Below are 25,062 nucleotides of genomic sequence, written 5' to 3'. Positions count from 1 at the left end.
TCTAATTATATTGTTTATCATTAGAGAGAATAGAGAAGATCAATTGAAAGTAAACCTTGAGACTATATTGATTATTTGACTGATTAAAACTAATTGAAATCCAATCAATTTTATTTCCTCTTCAATTAAAAGATAATCAGCAAAAAAAATCAATCGCAATTTATTTAACATCTTATGATAAAAATAACAACAATCAAATCATATTGATCATCAATTTTTCCTAAATTAACTTTCTTTCTCAACCTATCATGTAACCGCCATCGCCAGTGAATTTGAGGCCAATTGGTCAGTCGATTTAATTACAATTAGAAAAAGAAAGTAAAATAACCCGAATTTATTTAGAATTTATATTTGGCGGCAAAATGTTTGTTGAGTTTATCTCGAATCCATCGCTTGGCAACTTCCCGGAAACGGATATTTATTTATCTCTGCGAGTGGGGAGATTGTTTAATTTTGCTTTTACTTTTACAATAATTAAAGGTTAATCTAATTCGTTTTTTTTTCAATTATTGTCTTCAAGTTTATTTCGATTTTAATTTTGTGTAAATCTATTACCGATGGGTACTCGAGTATACGTTGGTAGGTTACATTATGATGTACGGGAAAGGGATATAGAAAAATTTTTCAAAGGCTATGGCAGAATCAGAGAGATCTTGATGAAAGATGGCTTCGCCTTTGTGGTAAGTAATTTTTTATTTTTTACTTTTCCTCATTTTATTTAAATTAGCGTTTATTTTGTTAATTTTTTCAATGGTTAATATCTTGATTGTGATGACAATTTCATTTTAAACCATCTTTCGGGACTGAAGTTCCTCGGTGAAGATATTTTTTGATCTGAATTGAAGATAAAGCCAAATTCGATATTTTGTCCTATCTTTTTTCCAATCCAATATGGCGTTTCATTCTTAACATGATGATTAATCAATCTTTTTCAATCATGTCTCTCAGGAATTTGATGACCACAGAGATGCTGATGATGCTGTTTATGATCTTAATGGTAAAGAACTAATGGGTGAAAGGTAATTGTAACATTTATGTCTTTTTAAACTCTTTAATCACAATATACTTTTGAGTTTTATCTCTTTAATTATGATTGATTTTCCAAGAGAGTTCAAATTTGTTTAATTTTCTTTTACCAGGGTGCATGTTGAATTTGCTAGAGGACCATCACGTGGAAGAGCGCGGTTTCGGCCATATGGATCTTCAAGACCTTATTATTCTAGCAGTCGAGGAGGTGATAGACCTTCCGGTGGTGGAGGAGGTGGTCTAACTTATGCTGAGAAGTAAGAAACGTTCAGAAATATATTTTTTTAGTTCAATCGAAAGAGAGAAACTAAATGCGTTGTTGGTTAGCTCTATACGCTGTCATGATTCGTCCTGATTATCCTCTCTCTTATCACTGTTACCAAGGATATTTATTTCGATTGGTTGATTCGGCTTAGTATTTTCTCCATCGATATTTTCTTGTTTCCCCATTTCTCTCTTTCCTCCCTATTAACCCAATTCCTTTATCGATTTTGAACTTACAATTATTTTTATTTCTCAACCTCATCCCCTTTCAAACCACCCGGCAAATGATCTATCGTAATCTTTCTTTCTTCTTTTCTACCGTGGATCCAAAAATGTCTCTAACTCTAGGTATGGCCCCCCCAGGAACACCGAATATCGAGTGATCGTGGAAAATCTCAGTAGTCGAGTCAGCTGGCAGGTATGGTTGTTTTCTAATCTTTTATCCCATGTTTATGATGAGGGAGCGATCTACAAACTATCAACGTAAACGTTTGGCTCGGTCTCTCCTTTGGTACCTCTACTCTACCTTTTAGCAAGTTTGATGGTGTCTCTGCTTCATTGCACTGTCGTCATTAGACCAGTCGTTTAACGCTTTGAAGTTGGTTACCTTGTCTATGCTCATTATGAAATTGATATCAAGAAGGTAAAGAGAATCTCATTTACTCTTTCAACCTAAAATGTCAACAAGTCTAAGGTTTTTAATATCTCCGGAAGGGTCAACCAATTTCACACAATAACTTTTTTCTTCTACTTTTTTGCTCATATTTTTCTCTTAACAAGATTCAGTGGATGTTCTGTCTTCAGAAAGGTTCTTTTTTTTCTCTATAATTACAGTAATTTTAAGTCCATTAAGTGCTTTTAAATTGCATCTCAAAATGAGGCCTTTATAGTATCTTCAATCTTCATTAACCATTAATCTGCGTTCGTTTTATTGCAAGGATTACACAGTTAAGATTTTACCACTTTCACATCTAACTTTGTTTACTTTCTCTTTTTTAATCATCTCTAGGATTTGAAAGACTTTATGCGTCAAGCTGGCGAAGTCACTTATGCTGATGCGCATAAACGTGAAAGAAACATGGGGTAAGTGTGCGTTTCTCTCTTGAAGCTCAAATATATAACCTGTGTCTTTATCTAATTTTCTTTTCAGCATCGTCGATTTTGCCACTTATGCTGATATGAAACAAGCTCTCGAAAAACTTGACGGAGTAGATTTACATGGAAGGCGGATAAGACTTGTCGAAGATAAAAGTCGACGTCGAAAGTAAGTATTAAACACTTCATCGTTAGTTTTTAACCCTTCTAATTGTGCATTTGTATATTTTTTTAGGGGTAGCAGAAGCAGGTCCCGTTCCAGGTCTCGTAGTCGATCTAGGTCACGATCTCGTTCGCGATCACGATCAAGGTCCCGCTCTCGATCTCGTTCACGAAGAAGCTCCAAATCCAAGAGTCGTAGTCAGAGTCGCGAAAGAGCCGACCGAGAAAGTCGATCTAGGTCAAAATCGCCCAAGAGAAATAACAAATCTAAAAGCAAGTCCAAATCTAAGAGTCGAAGTCGTAGCGGGAGTCGCGGACGTGACAGGAGTCGAGAACGCAGTCGAGAGGTAACTCGTAGCCGCAGTCGAAGCCGAAGTCGCAGTAAATCAGCCAATGTTAAAGTGTCGCGTTCCCGCTCACGAAGCGCTGAAAGTCGAAACAGGTCAAAATCACGTTCTCGATCACGATCCAGGTCCCATTCCAAAACTAGAAAATCTCGCTCAAGGTCTCGTGAACAATCAAGATCTCGCTCCAGGTCCGCCTCACCGCCCAAAAACAACGCTAACGGCGGAGAAGGAGGTGACAGTATTGAGGATCAAGTCATGTCTGAGAAATGATCCAATTAATTTAGATTTCATTGTTCCTCTTTTCCAATTTTCTTTTTTCATGTGTAACCTTATCATTTCATAATTGATTAAATTCCGAGGAACTCTTACTTGTGTTTCTCTGATTTTCTATCAAAATTATACAATCTACCATGATTGACCTTTTTTGATCAACTAATACACGAGCTCCTTAATTAAATTCACTGATCTTCAAGAAAGACTTTTAGATTCAACATTGTAATTGATCAGATTTAATAATCTTCAGTATTGGAAATTAAATAAAATCTTGATTTATTGACAAAAGATGAATTTATTTCAATGGAACTCATCCTGATGGAGATGCGGCATCGAAATATTGGTTGACAATGTGAATGAATCAAAAGGAATTGAACAGAATGTAAAATAAAATAAATGAATTAAATAGAAACAATCAATTGAGAACAAGATGCAAATTCGATTAGTTGACTTTGGGTTTGGTGATTAAGATCTGTAATTAAAAGATGAGATAAAATGTTCACTTTCTGGATCTTAACCTTCGAGTTACGGGCTTGGTAACAGTCGGTTCTTCGGGAGTTTCTTCAACCGCAGCTTTCGCTTTCTTTCCTCGACGTGGCCTTTTTTCTTCTGTGACTATTTTCTCCTCCAGTTCTTTAACTGGTTCCACTTCTTCTTCGACGTTCGTTTTCTTTCGTCGAGCTCCCGTTGCCTTTTTCGTTATCTTTACTTTCTTCGGCTCTTCCGTTTGCTCTTCAGCGACAGATTCGGTAGGTTGACTTGAGGCATTCGGACGACGTCTACTAGATCTTCTTACAGCAGCATCGGTGTTGGCAGGTTGAGATTTCTTTGGGTCCTCTTTGGATGGCTTAAAGGTCACTTTGAGGTTATTTTTACCGCGATGTGCTGATGGCGAACAAGGCTCGTCATCCACCTTTTCTTCGTTGGCCGAAACAGAGATAGATCCATCTTCATCTTCGTCTTTTTCTTCCATTGCAGATGTGTGACCGCTGACATCTTCTTGGTCACTTTTTTCTTCGGAAGCTGAAGCGGCAGCGCTTATATCTTCATGTTCACTCTTTTCTTCTGAAATGGACAAAGGGTGATCAGATTGATTTTATTTCCTTTATCGTTGACTGGCTCGTCCTTTTCATTTTCCGGCTCACTTTCGGCTTCCTCTAGATTTTCTTCAGGAACTTCTACTGTTTTCTTTGCTTTCTGACGATTATTCTTAGTAACGGCCTTTCGCCCATTTCTTTTTCCGGTTTTAATTTCGTTCTTGATTTCAACCGGTTCAGGAAGTTCCTCTTTGTGTTTCATTTCTTCAGATTCTTCAACCTCTTCATCTTGAACTTCTTCTTGTTTCACTTGGGCTTTCTCTTTAATTTCTTCGCCAACATTCTCTTCCAGAGTTGTTTCACAGGCAACAGTATCTTCTTGAGCTGAATTGGTTTCAACTGCTCTAAATTTAAAAATATGTTGACCAATCTTAATTGACGCTCCATCGATCAACTGAGTAGAAGTTTCAACCATAACATCATTGACATAAGTTCTATTGAGGCCGGACTTGTTAAACAAAATAGGAACTTCATCATGATCACAGCTAATGACACAATGTACTCTTGAAGTGATTGCTGTCATTACTCTCAAATGAGATTGCTTTACCCGCCCGATTGTGAAATTTTTCCACTCCAATGGGAAAGTATGTTTTTCAACCGGACAATCATCTTCAAACACTAAATATCCATAAATCGGCACTTTTGTCTCGGAATCACTGTCGATTTCAGGTCTAAAAGAGAAATATTTACAAGTTGATTCTTCAACTGATGAAGTCATGATTGTGACTTTAAAATAACGATGTCCACACAAAAATTTAAATCAAAATGAAGCACAAAGACAGTTAACTGATTAGAAATTAAATCAAAAGCGAAACTTTTTTTCCCACTCACCAGATGGCAGAGCGAAAGAACAGCGACATCTGGTGAAAGTAAATTGTTCTTTTCAATTAAATTAATTATCCAAGATGATTTATCTTTGAGCTTCGACAATCAATATCTCTGATGAAATTAGTGAAATTTATTGCGTGAGATTTTTAATTGTCTATTTTCTAAGCAAAAATTGGACATTTAGTCTTTTAATCTCATGATGACTTTTCTCCAAACTGAACAAACTCCACACAGTAAAAAATTGATCAATTTTAAAGATTTAATTTAATATCATTCGGTTTAAGATAATATTGAGAAAGAAGAATAGATATTTAATAATTTTCATTTGATTTGCAATTAAATATTCAAATGATTCGATTTGCAACATTGTTGACATGGACTCGGGCATTGTCTTGATGATCTACAATTAGATCGACAAGGCATTGGTGAAGTTAAAGTTTTCAGATTCATTAAGATTGTAGGAAGATAAATCGTGTCCACCTAAAGTCATCAATAAATGTCGACCTGTTCTGATTATCTGTTGCTGTTGTTTAGATCCCGTCAGAGAATCTTCCAAAGATTCGGGCCTGTTGATTAGTAATAAAAGAGTAAAATCGATTAGTAATCAGCAAAAAGTAATCATTCTTCATGGACTCACCTGAAATTAGGCATCAAAATAAAAAGGAATGAAAGTAGAATAACAAAAAGCGATGTTTTGAACGAAGCTTGACCATGTCCAGTGTGATCTTTCAAGATTTTCTTCATCTTTGCCGTCAGAGATTGATTTTGTCGACGTAAATCATCAACTTCCTTTTTTAGGAGTTTGTTTTCACTGGTACAATCTTCGTACTTCTTTTCCAGTTCCTCGACATATTGTTTCTTTCGAAGTCGAGAAAATTGGGCTGATCTTTTATTCCTTATCTTTCGTCTTATTTTTCTTAATATTTTCTCTTCTTGATGTGTCAATTCTTTCGTTTCACTGGGAAAGTCGGTGTATCCTTCTTTGTTTAGTAATTTTCTTTCTTCTTCAGTTAACCGGAAATCGGTGACATTTCGTCTTTTTGAACCTTTACTGGTTTGTTTCACTTTTGGACTTGATTCGACTGATTTGTCTTCGTCATTATCTTCACTATTTTCATATTTTACACAACAGTAATTATGAATTTCAAATGTACGAGGTGCTGGTGACTGATTTACGATGTAACAATCCGTTTGGTCATCAAACATACCATTAGATTCAATACTATAATGACCGTTGGATAATAAAATTTCTTCATCAACATATTCTTCGATTACTTCTTCACTTATCCCATCTTCCTCTGGACTTGTAGACGAGCTGCCAGAAATACTAACTTTACTTGGACTTGGGGATGCCGACTCTTGAATATCTAAGTGAAAAGTAAACAGCGAGGTTAATAGCATATCATTTTACCAATAGACATGATTGAACATCAATGCAACTAAAATGTTTTAATATTTTGATAACGAAAATGATAAATACCAGTGAATGATAAATGATTGGGTTCTGATAAATTGCTATTCTCATTGGACCCACTGCTCTCTGGCCATTCATCATAGTCTCTTCCAATCAAGTCTGAATCACCACCACTTTCAGACCACAAGAGAGGGTCAAATTCTGGTAAATCATTGGTTTGACTCACTAGAATACAACAAAATAAAATGAAAAAATGAAAAACAATTGACAATTAATCCCTAAATTCCAATCTGTGACAAATCATATTGAAGGATAAACAAAACTGTAGGGCGAGCCCATTGAGAGTATTTCTACTTACCAATTGACTCAATATACTTGTCAATCATACAATCATCGGTGATGTAGGGTTCCAATGGACAATCAAGACAACTCATTGCAATTAAATATTCAATATTGTGATTAAAATAATTAAAACAAATAGAGAGCAATCAACATTTAACATGTACACGTTAAGAAATAATCTTCAACATTGTCAACAAACAAATTATGACATGAGTCAGTTTCCTATTGGCTGATTAGTAACTCGTTTTGTCTTCAATTGAGTCTTTGCTTCTTAATCGTTTTCGACTCGACGATTGATAACCAAATTATTAAACCTTTACTTTAGTAAATTGTTAACTGTTGGACCACAATTTTATTCTCTAATTAAGTATTTTGTTAACTGAATCAATTTAATTGATTCCAATTCAATTTCTGTCAATTTCCGAATGTGTGGCGACATCTCTTTTCTTTCATTCCAACCAATGGATTCGCTCTTCTTTAAAAGCATTTGAAACTTTCAAATTGAAAGTTTTGTGTTTATTGGGTAAGGCTCGAGATACAATTAATGTTTCGTTAAAATTTTTGATATAAATATAAGTTTTAATTATTGAGGAAAAAAGACTATTTAATTTAATTACAAAGCTATTTGTCGCCTTTTTTACTCGCCAATTTGCTTAATAAACTGTGACCGGATAGAAAAGTGATGAGCCCGAGACCCAAAAGGTATTTAATTGTGGTGAACATGTTCAATTGGAGCCATAGGCATGTGAACAAGGCGAAGATTGAACCTAACCCGAGATGGAAAAGTAACCCACTCAAAGAGAATGAGAAACCAGAAAGATTCGCACCGAGTTTAGCCCATAATCCAAACAGAATCAAAACTGGTACTAATGTTAATAATGCGAAAGTATCAGATACAAAGGTCGGCGGTCGCTTGTCTTGTTCACGGAAAATGTGATTAATCACTGGTTTTGGACTGTAAGTCGACTTCATCCATGAAGCTTTATCTTGAAGGGCTTGTGCTTGACCAGAAGTAAATGTCACTCGAGCTGAGGCTAATTTCCAAACGAATGGATTGCTGATGACCGAATCACCTACGATCAAAGAGATATGATAAAGACCAGAATTGAAGCCCAGGTCTTTTCCTCGTTGGGCTAAATTGAGATCAAATTTATAAGTGTCGGTGCTACTTTCCATTTCCACTACATAAACGTGTTCTTTTTTACTTTCATCATTCAAAACCTGGACGAAGACTTGGTGGGCAGTTAAAGGATCATTTGAATTTGCATCTTTCAGAGAAAATTTGAAGACCACTTTCTGTTGTTGATCGACCTCCAAGATATTGCTACTATACTGAGGAAATTGAAGAGCAGTCATTTTCATTGGACCAGATTGATCTTTGTCGGCAATTCCAATCTCTGCCTTTTCCACCTTAATACTAGTGGAAATTGTAATCTTGACTACAGCTCCCGTGTTACCGATGAGCTTTTGCTCTGTCTTTGAAGAAACGGAAATGGTGACATCATGGGAACCACGTTTTGGTTTAGTTTCAATAACATCTAATGCAAACATGGTTGAATCTCCTTGGACAGAGTTGAATGTCTTTTTGCCAGTCCATGCTGTCGACTCTGCGGTAACAACTAAATCAGATCCAACACTTTGACCAAGAACATTGGTAACATAAATGCTTAATAATGGATTCGCAGACTCAATGCTGGACTGTCATACAAACTGACACAAACCGGGAGATTAAATTTATTGGTAGATAGAGTTTTCAAAACCTCTAACAAATCAGAAGCTCCTTTAACAGTCTGGACGGTCTTACGATTCAAAAAGTAATTGGTGAACTTAATTACTTGATCCTAGAGGGGAAACAATTAATGATTAGACAGGATTCGGATAGAAGCATATTATCCAACTTACATTTGTTAATCCAGTTGGTTTTCCAGCAGTATTAGCCAACGAGTAAATACCAAGAATTATGTTCGCAGTGATACCAAGTCCACCTTCAAACTGAAACAGAAAATAAAAGCTGTAGAATGATTTTTCCGACTATGAAGAGACAAAGTTCCCTGAAAGTTGGATTAAATCACACCATTACTCTTCGATACGTTTGACAGAGTGCCCTTCAGTTCACACTCGAAAGGTCTCCAACATCATATCGATATAAAAATGTAATCCAATTCGAGAGCGTGTTAACTTACCTGAAGATATCGACCATCTACTTCATCGGCTTGCATGACAATTTCAGGAACTTTATTAATAAAGGGGGTAACATTTTCCACACCTTGAAGATGAGCAGAGAGACGGAAAGCATGACCAGCACTCAAAAGTGTTTCATCTTTTTTCAAAGCTGCTTGAAGCAACTTGCTGATCTTAGCAGAGTCAATCGGTTTACCAAGATTTATAAGTGAAAGAGTAGATTTGTAAAGATCAGCAACAGTAACATCGGTCTTGATATAGCCTTCCAGAGAGCTCACTATCTTTGCACTAGGTTGTACCTAAAGTAAAAGTAAAAAAATGTCATGAGTATTTCCAGTCACTAAATAGACAAATAAAACCATGTAGGAAGGATTGACTGATTGTTAATCTCCGATGATCCCCTGATGATTCAAATTACTGGAAAGCACTTGCCATCGAGAGGATAGAATCGGAACGAGAGCTGAATAAAGCAAGAGATTAGGATTTCATACCTGACAATTCAACAATTTAGCAGCAGATGAAGCAAAATAAAGGGTATCTAATTTAGCAGCAAACGAATCGGCCAGATTGGATACCAGATAATCACAGACTTTCTTCGTTTGTTGGGTATTCAAAACGGTGAAAAGTCTATCATTGGTTAGCACATTGGACCCTAAAAGAGAATAATATAAATTGTTAACAGGTAAATCACTATAAGGCTCAGTCAATTTAAACAAATCACTAAAACGTGTTTTGTCTTGACTGGTCAGAAAAGTGTTGGGTGTTAGTGATGAATGGACACTTGTAACAATTAAACTCAAGACTAACAACACTTTGTACATGATTCGAGGGTTTAAATAGTAAATAAGGAATGTAAAAAAGGTGAGGGAGATTAAATTAAATTCGATTAAATTTAACTAAACCAAATTAACCTGATGTGTAACAAGAGAAACCCAACAATCCCTAAGAGACACGAATCAAGTCAATTCCCCGGAAATGAGAAAGTCAACTGATGAATTGATAATCGAAATCGATAATCACGAATCCGAAAATCGATTTTCCATTTTCTTTCTTTTTCTCTTTCCGGATTGACTTGTAAAATCGAAACATCAGTCCTGCTCGATATCGATATTGGTATCGAATATCTTTCACTCGGTATTTACAATTCGTTCGTCAGCTCAACTTTTTCACTTTGAGCTGATTTTGTTCGGCTCAACCTCTTTGTTTTCCATTGAATGGAGAGAATTTGTTGAAACAAAATCGATGTTTATGTGAATTTATTTTCTATTTTCAGTGATTATTTATTTCGTTTAATTTATTGTGATAAACATTTTGATTCCTTTTTAATTTTTTGTTGGTTCATATTTCAATTCATCATCCTGACTTCTCCAAATTCCCATGGAATTGTTTTTTTATACGGTGTGCGAATGGGCCATGTTATCACTGGAGAAATGAATCAAGCTCCTGGACCACCGACAGCCAGACTCTATATAAATAATAACCTACCTGGAGTTATTCCGTCTGGAAGTGCTAATGGCCAACAAAATCAACTGTTAACTGTCCGTGAGAGGCTCTTTAGGGTTTTATTTATGAAAGTAGCTGTTTGGTATGCATCAAAAACACCTAATCGTTTAAGAAAAATTATTGAATATGGTGTTTTGATTTCAGCTATATTTTCACTATTAATATTATCGTATCTTCATGTGACATTCATTCAGAGGCCTATTAATTGCCTTGAAGATCTACAAGATTCTTGGCCGAGAGATGGTATCTTGCGAGTTGAAATATCTAAACTGGAAGATTTGAATAGTTCAAAATTGTGCTCTTCATCTGAACCAACTTACTTTAATTCCACAGAAGAAGAGCAGAAACAAAACGATAAAGATGGTAAATATAATCAATCCTAATAATTGTCTGTTCATTTTTTCCAAATGATTAATATTTCTCATATTTTTCTCTTCTAGATAATCACGTTGTTGAATATTCTCTCGAATATGGGTTCCTGCGATTATCTACTACAACTAGAAAAAAGTTAAATATTCCAGTCAAAGTTGTAACTCTTGACCCAAGTCGTGATAAATGCTTCGGTGGCCTGTTCATTCAGTTTATACTGAAAAACTTTCTAGGCTATGACGATGTGTTAATGGGAAGCTTAAAAGCCATAGCTGAAAAACTGGACAACAAAGGTAAATGTTTATGAAAAAAAATCTCTTAAAACTGTGCAAACAAACATTGAACGTTTTATCGATTAACATAAATTTCCCGTACTGACTATCTTGTTCTCCTTGACGTTCTTGATTACATTCAGTATAAACTTTGATTAAAAGCACTTTTTCGATATTAATAAGTAGTTCATCTCTTTGAGCAATCGATTCAAAGTACTTGATGCTAAAATGCATTTCAATCTTGCTGACCTTCGTCTTTAAGTCATGGTCATCTCGCTAATCTGCATTGTCAAACTTTTTAACCTGTTATAAGAATCTTAATTGAAATAATTTCATTGTATCATTTGGACTTCTAAAAATCGATCTTTCTGAGGGCCATCGAACATTTTTGCTTTCGAATACGTCAATACATTTAATTCAATTAATCTGTCTTTCATTGGCGTTTGGGAATCGCTTCAAGCAAAATTTATTTATTAATATTCTTTTTTTTCTCGACCATTTTATCTTACAGGTTTTGTTCGGAATGTAGTTACCGGAGAGCATTATCGATTTGTAAATATTTGGATGACCAGAACATCTTATATTCCGGCTTTTTTCATAATGCTGATTTTCACTTTGTCGATATCAATGTTACTTCGTTATTCACATCATCAAGTTTTCGTTTTCGTCGGTATGTTCATAAAACATACAATTTACAGTCAAATCATAAACTCATTTAGCGAGAATGAGATCTCATTTCGAGTGAACGTAAACCCTTTAAGTTAAATTCGGATAATCCCTGAGCTCAAATCGAATAAACTAAATCTCACTTGCTCAAAATGAAATCGCATTTCGAGTGAATACCTAAAGGTAAATTGTATTCACTAGGACTGGTTTTGAGAATTTTAGCCATAGGATATTCTATTAATACATACTAATGTCTATTGAACGTTCACTCGAAATGTGATCTGTATTTCTTGAAATTAATTCTAATTCTATTATTTTTATCTTTCTTATGTTACAGCGGAGCTCATGCACATGTTGGAATTCAATATGAATATTTCATTTCCTTTCGCTCCTTTACTAACAGTTATATTAGCCCTCGTTGGAATGGAAGCTATTATGTCAGAATTTTTTAACGACACGACAACAGCTTTTTATGTCATCCTAATCGTCTGGGCTGCTGACCAATATGATGCTATGTGTTGCCATACATTACTAACACGTCGACATTGGCTCAAATTCTTCTATCTTTATCACTTTTGTTTCTATGCTTATGACTATCGTTTCAATGGACAATACTCAACACTGCTCTTCTGACTTCATGGCTTTTCATCCAACATTCGATGATCGCCTTTTTCCATCGCTACGAATTACCATCAATTTTAATTCATTCGAACCACAACCGTAATATTGTTACCGTTAGTCATGTTGGAATTGCTAATGAGAATCGTGGAGAAAATGTTGTCAGTAGCTCTTCAGATTCTAATGAACTTTCTGATCAGCCTAATCAAATACCAACAAATTAAATGTCTCTTTGTTGTTTATCTTGATCTTCCCTGTTGTTCATCGGCATCATCACTTTCAACAAACGAAAATACGATAAATACCTTGTTAAAGATCGGTACCAATTCATCACTACTCTTCATTCTATCCGCTTCAACCACAAACTTCAATTAATTGATTGTGCTGATTGCAAGAGAATCGCAATGAATTAGTATCTAATTAATATAACTTGAATGACATTTACTACAGTGACTGTAGTACAGTCTGTTGATTTAAATCATTAATTGATAATAAAATCAACAATTTAAAGAAAAATTTGATTAGTAATTAGAGTTTTTCAATATCCATTTTTGGTATCAATAGAAAAAAATTCTAAAAAGTTTTTTCAATCTTAACTTTTGAAAAATCTCATTATTTTTCGATATTTTCTCGACTTTTACTATTAATCGTTGAAATATACAAAAATCTATGGAAAGAAGCAATAATATCGACAGATCTTCGATAAATATCGTTAGAATTTGGGCTTAGTTGGCCGAAGGGCACTCAAAGCAAAAGAGTCTGAGTGAAAATACCAAAAGATTTTCATTTGAAGATGAGCCTTTTCATGCACAATCAATTCAGAATTTTTCTTAACTACCGAAAATAACAATTAATGATAAATTGAGATTAACCAGAAATTAAAAACCCCTTCCAATCAACTTAATCTATTAATAATAATAAAAAAACATTCAAATTTAATTGTTGGAACATCAAAAAGATGAGCAAGTTTGACTTGACCGATTCGAAAATTAGAAAAATTCAGTTTTGGTGAAGACCAACTAATGGAATATAATTCACTTTCAGTCGATTATCACATTAAATTATTAATAACTTGTATTATATATGAATTATTATTATTTTAACGCCAATTTTATTTAAGCTTTAACAGCGACCACGGGGAAGCTTCGATGGATAAAATAATACAAATACGGCGAATACGGGCCGTAGGAAGGGAAGGAAAAAGGGCGAAAGGAAGGGCGAAGAAAAGAAAAGGAAATAATAAAAAAATCGACAAAACATTTTCTTCGCTGAGGTCAAATATCATGTACAATAAAATTACAGAGAAATGAAGTACAAAAAGTTACAAAATGGCTGATGGTTCGTACTTTAACTCGAGGCCCGTGAAGGGGTCGAACTAATCGCTCAATCGAATCTTATTCATGGCGATTTACTGATGAAAATTTGTCTCTTTGCGAATTTCATTGAATCTTCGATTAACTTGGTGAACAGTTCTTTCCATTACCATTTATACATTCGAATTGGTCCATTTGATTGTGATTGACGTGACAAGGAAATTGAATTCAATCAAATGGTTTCATCTTTTGAGTTGTGAGGATTTGGATCAGTGAAAGGTAAACAATTGTAGAAACGATAATGATGATGAATATTGAGATGTGATAATTGTGATGATTTGGATTATGAATCGTTTAATTGTTAATTAAACCTTTGGCAAAGCCATAACTTCAACGGTAACAATATCTGTGAATGAAACAACAGAACATGATTAGTCATTAATTAACTCTAATTGTGATTTACATTTTCACAAGCTTCAGCCTTATTATTATTGCGGCGGAAAAGCTTTACAATTATTAATTAATTAATAGAACTCAAATCAAAAGCATCAAAAGTTAATAATCGTTAATAAAAAAAAAGGTAAAAGCGATGATTGAATGAGAATCAAGCGAATGAATAATCAAATTAGATAATTAGAATGAAGCATAATTGTTTCGAGCCCAAGTGAAGACAATTGCGATGGAAGGGTGATGACAATTAATTAATCACAACTTTAACATTAATTATAAGCACACAATTAGCAAAGAAATGCGGTAAATTATAAATCGATTTTAATTCTTTACCAATAACCAGATTCACAATCACTATTAATCATTGGATCTCCATCTTCAGGTTCTGTCATTGGTAAACCAACAAATTCAGTTTTGACTTTTGGAATAGTTAATTAATCACGATCAATGATTTTATCGAATTAATCAAAGAAATGGATAAAAAAATTAAGTTAAATCTTTAAGAAGACAAAATAATCAGCAAATCGTAAATCTGTGATTTTAACCTGATGAACCTTTTACTCTGAATTGTTACTGATTGAATTTCGATAAATTCTAATTGTGACTTACTTTTATCACGACCTGAAGGGATGTCGTCGTTGATGTAAACCTTTTTACCAGAAATTCGTTTGTATGTTTGGAAAATAACGGCCATCACAATACAAACACCAAGCATCGAGAAAGCGTAAAGAAATGGGAAGATCCAAACTTTTTTCAATTGCTATCGAAGAGATCGGTTCGAATTGATTAGTTGATTGATAGATTAAAGTTTCGTCGAATGAATAATTACCTCGAATGGATATGAGAGAGAGACAATGGCAAGAGCAGTACCGACATTCTGAACTCCTGCTTCAATACCGACAGTTCGTCTTGATGCGTATGGAAGTCCAAAGATCGAAGCGCAACCAAAACCAAGACCTATACCAAGAATTGGTAAAGCAAATTCGGCGACATATAATTTGGCTGGAATATCGTCAAAGATATCAGGGAAAATCATGACTTCCAAAGCTTCGCAAACGATAATGATCAAGAAACCAGCAACACTGCCCATCTTTTAGTACCAATGATTAAAAATGCAATGATATGTTAATGAAAATTAAATTGGTCGCTCTAATTGTTCACTTACTTTGGTAAGGAATGGAGCAACTTTGGGCCATTTCCAGAATACAATCATACCTCCAGCAACCGGGCATGTGAGGAAAAATAATGAATAGGTCATATTTGAATATGGAATGACAATAGTGTCACTTTCGAGAGATCGACCATAAAGCCAAACGTTAAAAGGCATCATGACCAATGCGACGATAGTTGATAGAGAAGTCATAGTGACACTAGAATAAATCGAATGCATAAACTTAATGTTCTGATTCACTAATTGAGTTTAAATTTTAATCACCTGAGGGAAACATCGCCATCACAAAAGTATGTGAATAGATTTGAAGTGACCCCTCCTGGACTTGAGGCCAAGATAAGAAGACCAGCGGCATGTAAAGGTTCAATTGCGAGGATGTGGACCAAACAATAGGCCGAAAACGGCAATAGTAAGAACTGAGAGACCATTCCAGTGAGGACACCGACCGGCTTACGAACATGACTCCAAACCTTTCGATCAATTAAAGATGAAATCGATCAATTGTTACTCCAATTAAGTAGGTAAATATTAATGTAATTTAGAATCGCAACTGAGTTAATTGTTTCCAAATTGTTTCATGTTGAAATCGATCATGATTTGTTGGGAATTAATTTTCATCAATGATTTTTAGCTAACAATTGTTTTCATTTTGTTCTCATTGTAATCCAACAATTAGAATTCATTCAAGATTAAAATTTAAAATTCTAATCATGAACAGGTTTTCTGATTGTTCTTGCTAATAATCTATTAAATTACAAATTTGATTCTTAATTTAATTCCTGATCAACTGACCTCTTGCTCTCTAATTGTTTCAATCAAAAAGCTGTTACATGTTTACTCGAGTAGTTGATCAAATATCAATGGTTATCAATCATGGTTAAGTTAATCAACTTAACTCTGAACATTAACAAAATCACGAAATAAGTGATTAACTAAATTGTAATAATTTCGATTTTTTGACCTTGTCGTTGATTGAAGAATCAAAAAGAAACGAAGGAGAAGACAAAGTTAATTTACTTTCGATTGTATCGAGTTGATTAACTTTCTGTTACTCACGATGATTATGATGATCACCGTGATTCCGATTACCAGGACAAGGTCGATGGTATTACAATCTGATTAACAATCAACTTAAGCACCCAAACGGAAAACTGAGTTATAATTAAGATGATCTATCAATGACCTTATCTTTAGCTTCCTGATGACCAAAGAGCAAATTAACAGCAAATAATTTAAATCATTTGAATATTCAATCAATGATATCATTTAATTGAATAATAACCAGAGTCAACTGTCGTTAGATTATCAAATTAATTCAATTTCAATCATCTTGTTATCAATTGTCCAGTTAACTTTATTTTCCTTAACACTCTTGACTGTTTGTAATTAATCCTGGTTACAATCAATCAACTGATTAAACAATTGATAAAGTTAAACTTTAACCTTTTAATTGTTGGTCAATCGTATTAATAATCAGGATTAAAAACAGGTTGTTAATTAATCTTTAATTGAAACCAAAAAAAGGTAAATAATCATAAAGTCATTAATCATGCTGATTATGTTTCAACAATTGACTTAATTGTATCCACACAGACACAATAATTAAAGTTACAATCGAGACAATTGATTGTTTAAGGTTAACCTAGAAAAGTAATTGAAATTGTTTAATCAGATCAAAAGATGACAATGTTTAGTTAGCTGGATATGAAAAAACAACGCCAACAATTAACTAATTGTAACTATTGTTACTAAACAGCCAAGGATCGTTTGACCATCAAGGTGATCATCATGATAATCAACGTAAGTGTTAACTATTAAAATAAATTAGAAATGATAGTTTGTATATTTAAGGCCAAATGCTGATGATGAAAAAATGTCGATCCCTGAAGGAGGCCAAGATCAGCAAGGAAAAGGTTTTGTTTGTGTTAAAGTTAATTGTAAATTGTTATTCTGTCTGATTGTTGCTTTACAATTAACTTTTTTCTTACTTCCTAATGTATTCCTTTTATTGGTGAGGGTCAGTGTTGATCAACGTTCACACAGGTAATTTGATTAACTAATGATGAAGATAAATGTCCAATGTCACCTTAACTGGTCAATGTCGATGCAATTAGTTAACTGTCAACAATTTAGTTTCAACTCAACTCGCAATTTGCTGATTTTCTGATAAATATCAACTACTACACTTTAATAATTAAATTAATTACTATTAGGATTAATTTTTTTACACTCAGTCTACTTTATCAATAATTTACATCTTATTGTTTTCAATTTGCGTTAATTGTTTACAACGATTAATTTATTAAAGATTAGATTAAAATTTAGATTTTATTGTTTTACTGGACTAATTGAATTGCTATGTTAATCTCACTCTAATCTCAATTAGCTAAAGTGTTTACAATCACTGGCGATTTACTAACTGCCTAATACTAACAATTAACGTTTTCTCTAACCTTGAATTAGCGCTTTCAAATTAATACAATTAGAAATTGACAAAATTAACTAAATAGATTGATTAATTATTACAAGTAAATAAAACTCACTGTTGTTAAAATTTAAACTAAATAAATATTAACAGAATCAAACTAAATTAAATAAAATGTTATTAATGTATTTTCTGGTTACAATTATATTAAGTTATTGGTGAAATTTTTGATATGTTGAAGTTACAATCAATTACAATTAGTTAATCAAATCGTGAAAGTATTGAGAAAATCAGGAAAATCTCAAGTTAATTAACAAACCTTGGCATAAATTGTTAACTAATGACGGACGTTTATTAATAATAAGAATTAAAATAATAAAATTAGTCTTGTAAATCATTTTGATGAGCATATTAACCTCATTTAAAATACGGAATTGAATTGTTGAATTAGTTAACCATCAATGGAGATAGGAAATAGCAATTAACAATCAGATATGACCATCGAAACAATAAATTTAATTACAAGTTGAAACTAGTAAACGATTAACATTGAAACAAATTATTTAACTAAATTTAATTTAATTATAAAAACGATTGAGAAATTTTCAGAGGAAAAAGTTGATTCAACCCTAAATTAGAAACAATTATTTGATTGTAATTTAATTCTAAAATTAACAATCTATTTTTATCACCGGCTAACCTTCAATGGATTAATTTAGATTTAAATTGATATCGTTTAATTATCTATGGCTATGATTAAATTGCTCAACAATAGTTTGAATAATCGTGAAACCGTTAAGGTCATTTAAATTGTTACTAAATTTAGTCAATCATATTAACGATAAATGATTATTTTGCCGATGGGGTTTTTTTGACTAATCAATAATAGTATATTGAAGTAGCTATTGACCATGAATAGATGATCATAGAGCTCATTTAGCTCGAGAACTAATTGAATGGATCAACAATTAACTTGTTAATTAACTTACCTCTTCCAAAGTAATTGAACAACCCATTGCAAACATAACAGAGACAAGAAGTGAAGTAATTAGTAAATCGTGAATCTTTTTCAAGATTGGAGGTCCATCCATGGCAATGGCCATTGTCTTGACACCTTCCGAGCCATTGATTAAACTAATTAGAGTTGATGATGCATTGAAAAAAGGTGATTCGGTGATCGCGATTGGTTTTGCCATGATAACGATTGATTAGCCAACAATTAGACACAAATACAAAGACAATTATCAATAAAATTGACAGAGAAAATTAATTATTAAACAGAGACACAAAAGGAACTGTTGTATTAAAAGTAAATGGGCACAATTAACTTGGACTTATAGCCTGTGTTAATTACTGTTAACAACTTTAACCAAGTTGATTGTTGTTGTGTCTTGATTGTACGAAGTTTATAAAATGATTTAGAAATCAAAGTAACACCAGTCTTTAAATGGAGTCTAAATTTTCAATCATTCTCATCATTACTTCAATTAACATCCTAATACTCATAACTTTTTTTTCTTCATTATTAATATTAATCAACAACAATTTAACTCTCACTTTTACTCACTCATTCACAACAACTTTTTTATTACTACTTATGCTCAACCCACCTAGTTAATACGTAGCAATCAGAGCTGAGTGAGAAAGTAACAGTCAGAAATAATAATAATGTTAAATAAAAAACTAAATTAACTACAATTAACCTTTAACTGTGATATAACCATTGAAGTAACTTGTTAAGGTCAACATGTAACTGGACACAAACTTGATACATGTTGATTCAGTTCCTTTCATCATCTTCCTCCTTCATCATCTGAGATTCAAGTTGGTGAAGATGGAAGATAATCTTTAATTTACTCATCGATCCTTGACCTAATATCGTTCATCGAAATAAATTTAACTCGAAACTTTTTATTTGTTTTCATAAACTTTTTTTCTCTTCCTACTGCGAGTCAATTAAATTGTTGGGAATTTAATCATCGTTGTGAAAGAGAGAGTTTAATTATAACAATCGAAATTGTCCAGTTGATTGTCGACAACAATTAAATTTGGTGACAAAAACGATTGAAATTCATTTCGAAACTCTAATTGTAGATAAATTTTTTTCTCATCTCTTCAAATTGCTAATTTGCTATTATGTTTTTCGACAATTAAATTACATATTATTTTAATTGATTGTTTGAATTTCCGGTCAATGGTTGTTCTCAATCCTTGATACCTTAATCAACTTGATACGTTCATTTGATTAGTGGTTAGTATTTACCTTCAATAGTTTATTGAATTAAGTTGTAATTTCAATTTCCGATTTTTCATCAACTAATCATAATCATCATGCTAATCACGATAATAATAGTTTTTTTTATTTTCGGAAGCATCGATATCAAATTAAATTTAAACTAACCGATGGTTCCTGATTAAGACCTTGCAATTAACAAAGGAATCGACAATTAGTAAAAGTTAACATAAAAGTTTAGGTCAAGGTTTTAATTGTTACAAATTGTTATCATTTTTCATTCATTTTTATCAAGATTATTAGTTGAATATAAACAATTAATTAAATGCACAATGTCACAAATTAATCTAAACTATTTCGAAATCAACAATTAACAAATGGAAAAGTTGATTAAAACTCAAGTTATTATAATTAATCATGGTAATGTAGAATCTTTAGTTAATTGTTGATAATTCACAATTAAATTAAAACAAAGAAAAACAATTGATTGTAATCATTAAAATATTTATTTGTACGGACAATATTTTTTCAACTCATTACTCAAGTGTAAAGTTAATTGTCATCACACTTTGAGTGATAATTAATTAATCAATTAACCAAACAATCAGTTAAGTCATTTGATTCATAAATGATAGTAAAGTTGTAAACAAAAAAGTAGCAAAGTCATAATAGTAAAGTGAATGAATTAATAAACTAATTTAAATTAAATAGTAATTCAGTCAAATTGGTCGATGTTTATGCTAATCAGACGAATAATTAATTAGAATAAAAAGAAAAATGATTCAAAAGTTTTTCCGTCGAGCCGGATTCGAACCAGCGACCTAAGGATCACTATTGAGAATCAACTACAGTCCTCCGCTCTACCAACTGAGCTATCGACGGTTCATGAGTTGAAAGGTCAAAAATGCTTATTTCAACCAAGTCGTTTGCAGATTGTTTTGATCATCGAATACAAATTGATTGTTTATTTTGTTTTCGCTAATATTTTACTTGTTTTAAGTCTTGTTGATTGGTTTGTAATTTTTCAAAACACTGGTGGTAATTAAATAGGCAATGAGAAAATATTTTGTTTCCGGTAATTGTTTTAAAGTATTCCATTTACTCTTCGATTGTTATAACCATATGATTTATACATTGAAGAAAAATGACAATTATGGGTTATCAAAATGTTTATATTTCCACCTTAAAAAAGTTAAATACTAGCCAAATAATCACGAACTTCTGAGGGTGTTAAACGTCGGAAGCCTTTTCTATCGCAAACGCCTACTTCGATATTATCGGCAGTCATTTGGCCTTCAAATCCTTCTTTAAGAGTGAGAATCGCTGTGTGGATGGCATCTTCTAACTCTAGATCTTCACTGTATCTGTTGGATTAAATAAAAGAAAGATTAGTTGGAAAAAGATTTTTAAAGATCGATTTTCAATTTCAAACATTTACCTTTTCTCCAAGAAAGATTTTCCGTTTACATGATTTTTACCCAAAGCAGTGGCTTTCCAAGCAAAATATGCACCCTAAAGATGGATAATTATTGTGTTAGTGATTTTTATCAATTTAGAATGATGAATATTAAAGAAATGAAGCTTTACCGATGGATCACATTGGAACAATGAAGGTTTATCTTTGTCCCAACCAGCAATCAGAAGAGAAACACCGAAAGGTCTGACACCACCGGATTGTGTATATTCTTGCATAATGTAAGCAACTCTTTGAACCAATTGAGAGGTAGGAATTGGCTCCGAATACATTAGCGCATATTTCTGAGCAATTTTTCTCGCTTTACGGACTAATAAACGATAATCAGGACCCATTCCACTGTAAACCATACCAATATGATCGGTAATGGCTTCTACTTTGTATATACTGTGTTCTTCATAAAGAATCGACTTTTGTTTTTTCTCTGTTGCCAATACAACTCCATTTGAAGCTGAATTAGAGACAAATAAAAGAAATTTAATAATTCAATCCAATGATTAAACCAAATTTAAAAAAGAAAACAAATGAGAATCAAACCTTTAATAGCCGTGGAATTTGCTCCTGAAGCAACAGCAGCCAAAGCATATTCGATCTGAACCAATTTACCAGAAGGACTGAAGGTGGTCAAAGAGAAACTGTATCTTTCTGAAGCCATAATGCACGTTTTAATTAATTGACAACAAAAATAATCAAGACAATTAGCAGGTTAAATGAGAGGATAAGTTGATTAGTTCAAGAATCAAAAATGCAACTCATCAGATGAAAGACTAAATATCGATAGTGACTATCGATGTATCGATACACAAAATCTCAGATTTTAATTCTCAATTTAATTGTAATTCTTCCAGACTTTTTCTCTTATACTTAATCGACTAGAGAATAACAATTAATTGTTCAATTCATTAGTTCGAATTGTTGTGATTAATATACCCTGAGAGTCAATCGTTTATATTTGAAAGTGAAAAGAAAAACAAACCGAAAACTGACTCACAATTAACTAGAGAGTTTTCTTACTAATTGTTATCAATATCCTGGTTCTTTTTCATTGATATTTTCAGCTGACATTTATTTCAATAATTAGAATATGTTTAAATTGATTCCGTGGATTCGAAAGTGTTTATTTCGATAAAACAATTAAAGGAATTCGATCAAGATTCGGGATTAGCGCCATCTCTGCGGTAAGAAATTTGAGCTGTAAAAGCTAATACATTGTCTGAGAGCTTGAGTCTTGGAGACAAGTCGGTTCTTTGTTATTGTTTCTAATTTTTTTCTTTAACCTTTTTTGCAGAGATTCTATCAAGGATTTGAGTTTATTTATTTTCAATTTTGTTACTAATTCAACAATTCAATGGATTCGCAAACTGACAGTGTTAATCAAAGTGAAACAGACCAATCTTTACGTACTGATTGTGCCACTTTAGGAAAAGACTCAACCGATGATGATGTTATTATTGAAAACCAACCTGACGACGCGATGAGTGATGAAAGTGATAAGAGTGAAGAGAGTGAAGAGAGTGATGATAGTCACATTTCCTATGATTCTGATGGATGGAACAAACTCAGGAAAAGAAAACATATCGAAACCACGCAATTTTTCAAAGATTTTTTGTCAAACATGAAGAAAAAGGTTAAAAAAAAAGAAGCTGAACTCAAAGCTTCAGGTCATAAGATTAGATACCAAAAAGCAAGAAAGTCTACAAGAGTTTACCCTTTTCTTTTGTGTTTTGCCTCAAAAAACCAATCTAATAAACACAAATCAAATGGTGATGTCAATTCAGATGATGGTCAAACGTCCAAGCTGAGTGAAGATCTAACGACAAGGAGTAAAGAAGTTAGAAGTGACGAGATGTTGGAAAATAATTCTATTAAAATCATTTCAGATAATGAGATTGAAGGATCTTCGGACGCTATTCTCGAGTTGACATTCGACGAGCCGAAAAAAAGTTCAGAAGATGAAAGAACCAAATCAGAAGCCATTAGAATAAAGATGGAAACAATAAATAACGAGATGTTGGAGAATAATTCTATAAAAATCGTGACAGAAAACGAGACCCAAGGATCATCGGATGCTATTCTAGAGCTTACATTTGACGAACCCAAGAAAACTTGCGAAGAAAAAACTGAATCAGATTTGCTCAGAATTAAAAAAGAATTAATCAACGACGAAATGTTGGAAAATAATTCCATAAAAATTGTGTCTGAACATGATGTTCGAGGATCATCAGATGCCATTCTCGAGCTAACATTCGATGAGCCGAAAAAAAGTTCAGAAGACGAAAGAACCAAGTCAGAAGCCGTTAGAGTTAAAAAAGAGACAATAAATGACGAGATGTTGGAACATAATTCCATAAAAATTTTAACAGAAAATGATACTCAAGGATCTTCAGATGCTATTCTAGAGCTTACATTTGATGAACCTAAAAAAACTTCGGATGACTGACGAATTAATTTATTTTTCTCAAGCTCGCAACAATCTGGCTTGTCGTTCTTCTTCCAGTTTCTTGAGTTCTTCTTCTACTTCAAGACGTCGTTTCTCCAAAAATTCTGCGTATTCTTTTCCATCCAATTTGTGTACAATTTTGACTCCCATCTGGAGAGCTCTTACAACTACTTCCTGGAAAATCTTCTCCATTGGTACATTTTCATAATAAGCATCTTGACTTTTTATTTTAGCAATTTCGTAAACGTGTTTCACCGTAACCATACCAGCGACCTCTTTATCAGGATTAGCTGATCCTCTCTCGGCTCCTGCAGCTTGTCTCAGGAAATAAGTTATGGGTGGATTGCTCATCTCTAATTTATAGCTTCTATCAGGCTAAAAGAAAAGAAAAATATTGGAAACAATTAGAATTAACATGGAAAAAGAGTTAAAATTACACAATACAGATAAGAACAGAATAAAAGACCAATCTGGTTTCCAAGCGCTCTCTTTCTTGGAAACACATAAAAGATAAATTACTTTTTTCTATCGTACGTCCTCTGTTTCTCATTGATCATTTGTATACAAATCAATGAAATAATTAAAGAATCAATTTTACAATAAATTAACTTCAAAGCTAAACAACAATATCATTTCAACAATCATCTCATGATCTCATATCAGAAATGAAAATTCATTGAAATGTGAATGTGAATGTCTACTTACATTAACTTTGATCATACAAGGAATTGGGATCCCCTTTTTATGTTTACTAGTTTTGTCATTAAATTCTTTGCAAAATTGGGCGATGTTGATTCCTCTTTGACCCAATTGTGGTCCTAATGGTGGACCAGGATTAGCAAGTCCAGCCTGAATCCATACGAATAACGGTGTGGTGTGAATCACCTTCTCAGCGGCCTTACGAGCGCCTCTAGAAGCCATCGAGATCCAAATCAAAAAGTGTAGAATATAGACAAAAAAGCGAAATTAGAAATTCAATTCAATTAGCTTTCGAGATTATAAATGAACCATTAGTTATCATCAATTAATATGGTGATTTACATTCAAATTAGTCAACTTAAAACCAATTGATTTAAATTTTCACAACAAAAACAATCAA

The 25,062-nt window shown here is 33.0% G+C and overlaps 8 protein-coding genes and 1 non-coding gene across 12 annotated transcripts; 3 read left to right on the top strand and 6 right to left on the bottom strand.

Annotated features, from left to right (window-relative positions):
• The first annotated feature begins 415 nt into the window (after positions 1-415).
• LOC128397072 (serine/arginine-rich splicing factor 5-like) lies at positions 416-3,290 on the top strand. 3 transcript variants are annotated; one of them, XM_053357742.1, is made up of 7 exons: positions 416-680; positions 949-1,019; positions 1,140-1,283; positions 1,639-1,708; positions 2,300-2,373; positions 2,441-2,554; positions 2,621-3,290. In XM_053357742.1, the coding sequence occupies exons 1-7, from the start codon at positions 558-560 to the stop codon at positions 3,162-3,164; spliced, it is 1,140 nt and encodes a 379-aa protein (XP_053213717.1). In that variant the 5' UTR covers positions 416-557; the 3' UTR covers positions 3,165-3,290. The 3 variants fall into 3 exon arrangements, with proteins under 3 accessions (XP_053213717.1, XP_053213714.1, XP_053213715.1); XM_053357739.1 differs by having other exon boundaries at positions 1,612-1,708; XM_053357740.1 differs by having other exon boundaries at positions 417-680; positions 1,615-1,708.
• Positions 3,291-5,337: 2,047 nt separating this feature from the next.
• On the bottom strand, positions 5,338-7,181 carry LOC128397074 (cyclic AMP-responsive element-binding protein 3-like protein 3-A). The gene is made up of 4 exons (XM_053357744.1): positions 6,865-7,181; positions 6,573-6,731; positions 5,730-6,459; positions 5,338-5,658 (listed from the first exon to the last, which is right to left on the bottom strand). Exons 1-4 carry the CDS (start codon positions 6,938-6,940, stop codon positions 5,499-5,501), a joined length of 1,125 nt encoding a protein of 374 aa, XP_053213719.1. The 5' UTR covers positions 6,941-7,181; the 3' UTR covers positions 5,338-5,498.
• Positions 7,182-7,321: 140 nt separating this feature from the next.
• Positions 7,322-10,011, bottom strand: LOC128397067 (dolichyl-diphosphooligosaccharide--protein glycosyltransferase subunit 2-like). Its single transcript, XM_053357735.1, is given in 5 exon segments — positions 7,322-8,530; positions 8,533-8,689; positions 8,751-8,840; positions 9,032-9,328; positions 9,521-10,011. Coding segments are annotated over 5 exon segments (1,935 nt in total). The 5' UTR covers positions 9,851-10,011; the 3' UTR covers positions 7,322-7,469.
• A 195-nt stretch (positions 10,012-10,206) lies between these two features.
• LOC128397071 (membralin-like) lies at positions 10,207-12,973 on the top strand. The gene is given in 5 exon segments (XM_053357738.1): positions 10,207-10,895; positions 10,973-11,194; positions 11,685-11,843; positions 12,177-12,455; positions 12,458-12,973. Coding segments are annotated over 5 exon segments (1,344 nt in total). The 5' UTR covers positions 10,207-10,435; the 3' UTR covers positions 12,682-12,973.
• Positions 12,974-13,545: 572 nt separating this feature from the next.
• LOC128397075 (ileal sodium/bile acid cotransporter-like) lies at positions 13,546-19,364 on the bottom strand. 2 transcript variants are annotated; one of them, XM_053357745.1, is made up of 7 exons: positions 18,806-19,364; positions 15,656-15,861; positions 15,386-15,590; positions 15,050-15,310; positions 14,830-14,980; positions 14,554-14,638; positions 13,546-14,176 (listed from the first exon to the last, which is right to left on the bottom strand). In XM_053357745.1, coding segments are annotated over exons 1-7 (1,116 nt in total). In that variant the 5' UTR covers positions 19,013-19,364; the 3' UTR covers positions 13,546-14,175. The 2 variants fall into 2 exon arrangements, with proteins under 2 accessions (XP_053213720.1, XP_053213721.1); XM_053357746.1 differs by lacking the exon at positions 14,554-14,638 and having other exon boundaries at positions 18,806-19,350.
• Positions 19,365-20,842: 1,478 nt separating this feature from the next.
• On the bottom strand, positions 20,843-20,931 carry Trnay-gua (transfer RNA tyrosine (anticodon GUA)). The gene is given in 2 exon segments: positions 20,843-20,878; positions 20,895-20,931. It is a non-coding gene; the product is annotated as a tRNA-Tyr (tRNA).
• Positions 20,932-21,113: 182 nt separating this feature from the next.
• On the bottom strand, positions 21,114-22,294 carry LOC128397077 (proteasome subunit alpha type-2-like). The gene is made up of 4 exons (XM_053357748.1): positions 22,061-22,294; positions 21,637-21,974; positions 21,488-21,561; positions 21,114-21,413 (listed from the first exon to the last, which is right to left on the bottom strand). Exons 1-4 carry the CDS (start codon positions 22,176-22,178, stop codon positions 21,242-21,244), a joined length of 702 nt encoding a protein of 233 aa, XP_053213723.1. The 5' UTR covers positions 22,179-22,294; the 3' UTR covers positions 21,114-21,241.
• Positions 22,295-22,386: 92 nt separating this feature from the next.
• On the top strand, positions 22,387-23,963 carry LOC128397076 (myb-like protein X). The gene is made up of 2 exons (XM_053357747.1): positions 22,387-22,701; positions 22,812-23,963. The coding sequence occupies exon 2, from the start codon at positions 22,872-22,874 to the stop codon at positions 23,961-23,963; it is 1,092 nt and encodes a 363-aa protein (XP_053213722.1). The 5' UTR covers positions 22,387-22,701; positions 22,812-22,871.
• Positions 23,846-25,055, bottom strand: LOC128397078 (39S ribosomal protein L11, mitochondrial-like). Its single transcript, XM_053357749.1, has 2 exons — positions 24,669-25,055; positions 23,846-24,338 (listed from the first exon to the last, which is right to left on the bottom strand). The coding sequence occupies exons 1-2, from the start codon at positions 24,882-24,884 to the stop codon at positions 23,982-23,984; spliced, it is 573 nt and encodes a 190-aa protein (XP_053213724.1). The 5' UTR covers positions 24,885-25,055; the 3' UTR covers positions 23,846-23,981.
• Positions 25,056-25,062: the final 7 nt, after the last annotated feature.

This window comes from Panonychus citri, unplaced genomic scaffold, assembly GCF_014898815.1.
Source record: "Panonychus citri isolate SS breed McGregor unplaced genomic scaffold, ASM1489881v1 Contig00028, whole genome shotgun sequence".
NCBI classification, from domain to species: Eukaryota; Metazoa; Arthropoda; class Arachnida; order Trombidiformes; family Tetranychidae; genus Panonychus; species Panonychus citri.
The sequence above is the reverse complement of the archived record's forward strand: the minus strand, read 5'-3'. Positions and strand labels throughout refer to the sequence as shown.

Excerpts from the sequence above, each read along its gene's own strand:
- LOC128397072 (XM_053357739.1), top strand. The coding sequence starts at position 558 with ATGGGTACTCGAGTATACGTTGGTAGGTTACATTATGATGTACGGGAA. Across the intron at positions 1,020-1,139 it reads AAAGAACTAATGGGTGAAAG|GGTGCATGTTGAATTTGCTA; the intron begins GTAATTGTAACA and ends TTCTTTTACCAG. Across the intron at positions 2,555-2,620 it reads GATAAAAGTCGACGTCGAAA|GGGTAGCAGAAGCAGGTCCC; the intron begins GTAAGTATTAAA and ends ATATTTTTTTAG.
- LOC128397074 (XM_053357744.1), bottom strand. The coding sequence starts at position 6,940 with ATGAGTTGTCTTGATTGTCCATTGGAACCCTACATCACCGATGATTGT. Across the intron at positions 6,732-6,864 it reads CAAGTATATTGAGTCAATTG|TGAGTCAAACCAATGATTTA; the intron begins GTAAGTAGAAAT and ends GTTGTATTCTAG. Across the intron at positions 5,659-5,729 it reads ATTTTGATGCCTAATTTCAG|GCCCGAATCTTTGGAAGATT; the intron begins GTGAGTCCATGA and ends ACTAATCAACAG.
- LOC128397075 (XM_053357745.1), bottom strand. The coding sequence starts at position 19,012 with ATGGCAAAACCAATCGCGATCACCGAATCACCTTTTTTCAATGCATCA. Across the intron at positions 15,862-18,805 it reads GTTCAATTACTTTGGAAGAG|GTTTGGAGTCATGTTCGTAA; the intron begins GTAAGTTAATTA and ends ATTGATCGAAAG. Across the intron at positions 15,311-15,385 it reads TTGCTCCATTCCTTACCAAA|ATGGGCAGTGTTGCTGGTTT; the intron begins GTAAGTGAACAA and ends TGGTACTAAAAG.
- LOC128397077 (XM_053357748.1), bottom strand. The coding sequence starts at position 22,178 with ATGGCTTCAGAAAGATACAGTTTCTCTTTGACCACCTTCAGTCCTTCT. Across the intron at positions 21,562-21,636 it reads TGTTCCAATGTGATCCATCG|GGTGCATATTTTGCTTGGAA; the intron begins GTAAAGCTTCAT and ends ATCCATCTTTAG. Across the intron at positions 21,414-21,487 it reads AAATCTTTCTTGGAGAAAAG|ATACAGTGAAGATCTAGAGT; the intron begins GTAAATGTTTGA and ends TTAATCCAACAG.
- LOC128397076 (XM_053357747.1), top strand. The coding sequence starts at position 22,872 with ATGGATTCGCAAACTGACAGTGTTAATCAAAGTGAAACAGACCAATCT.
- LOC128397078 (XM_053357749.1), bottom strand. The coding sequence starts at position 24,884 with ATGGCTTCTAGAGGCGCTCGTAAGGCCGCTGAGAAGGTGATTCACACC. Across the intron at positions 24,339-24,668 it reads CTTGTATGATCAAAGTTAAT|CCTGATAGAAGCTATAAATT; the intron begins GTAAGTAGACAT and ends CTTTTCTTTTAG.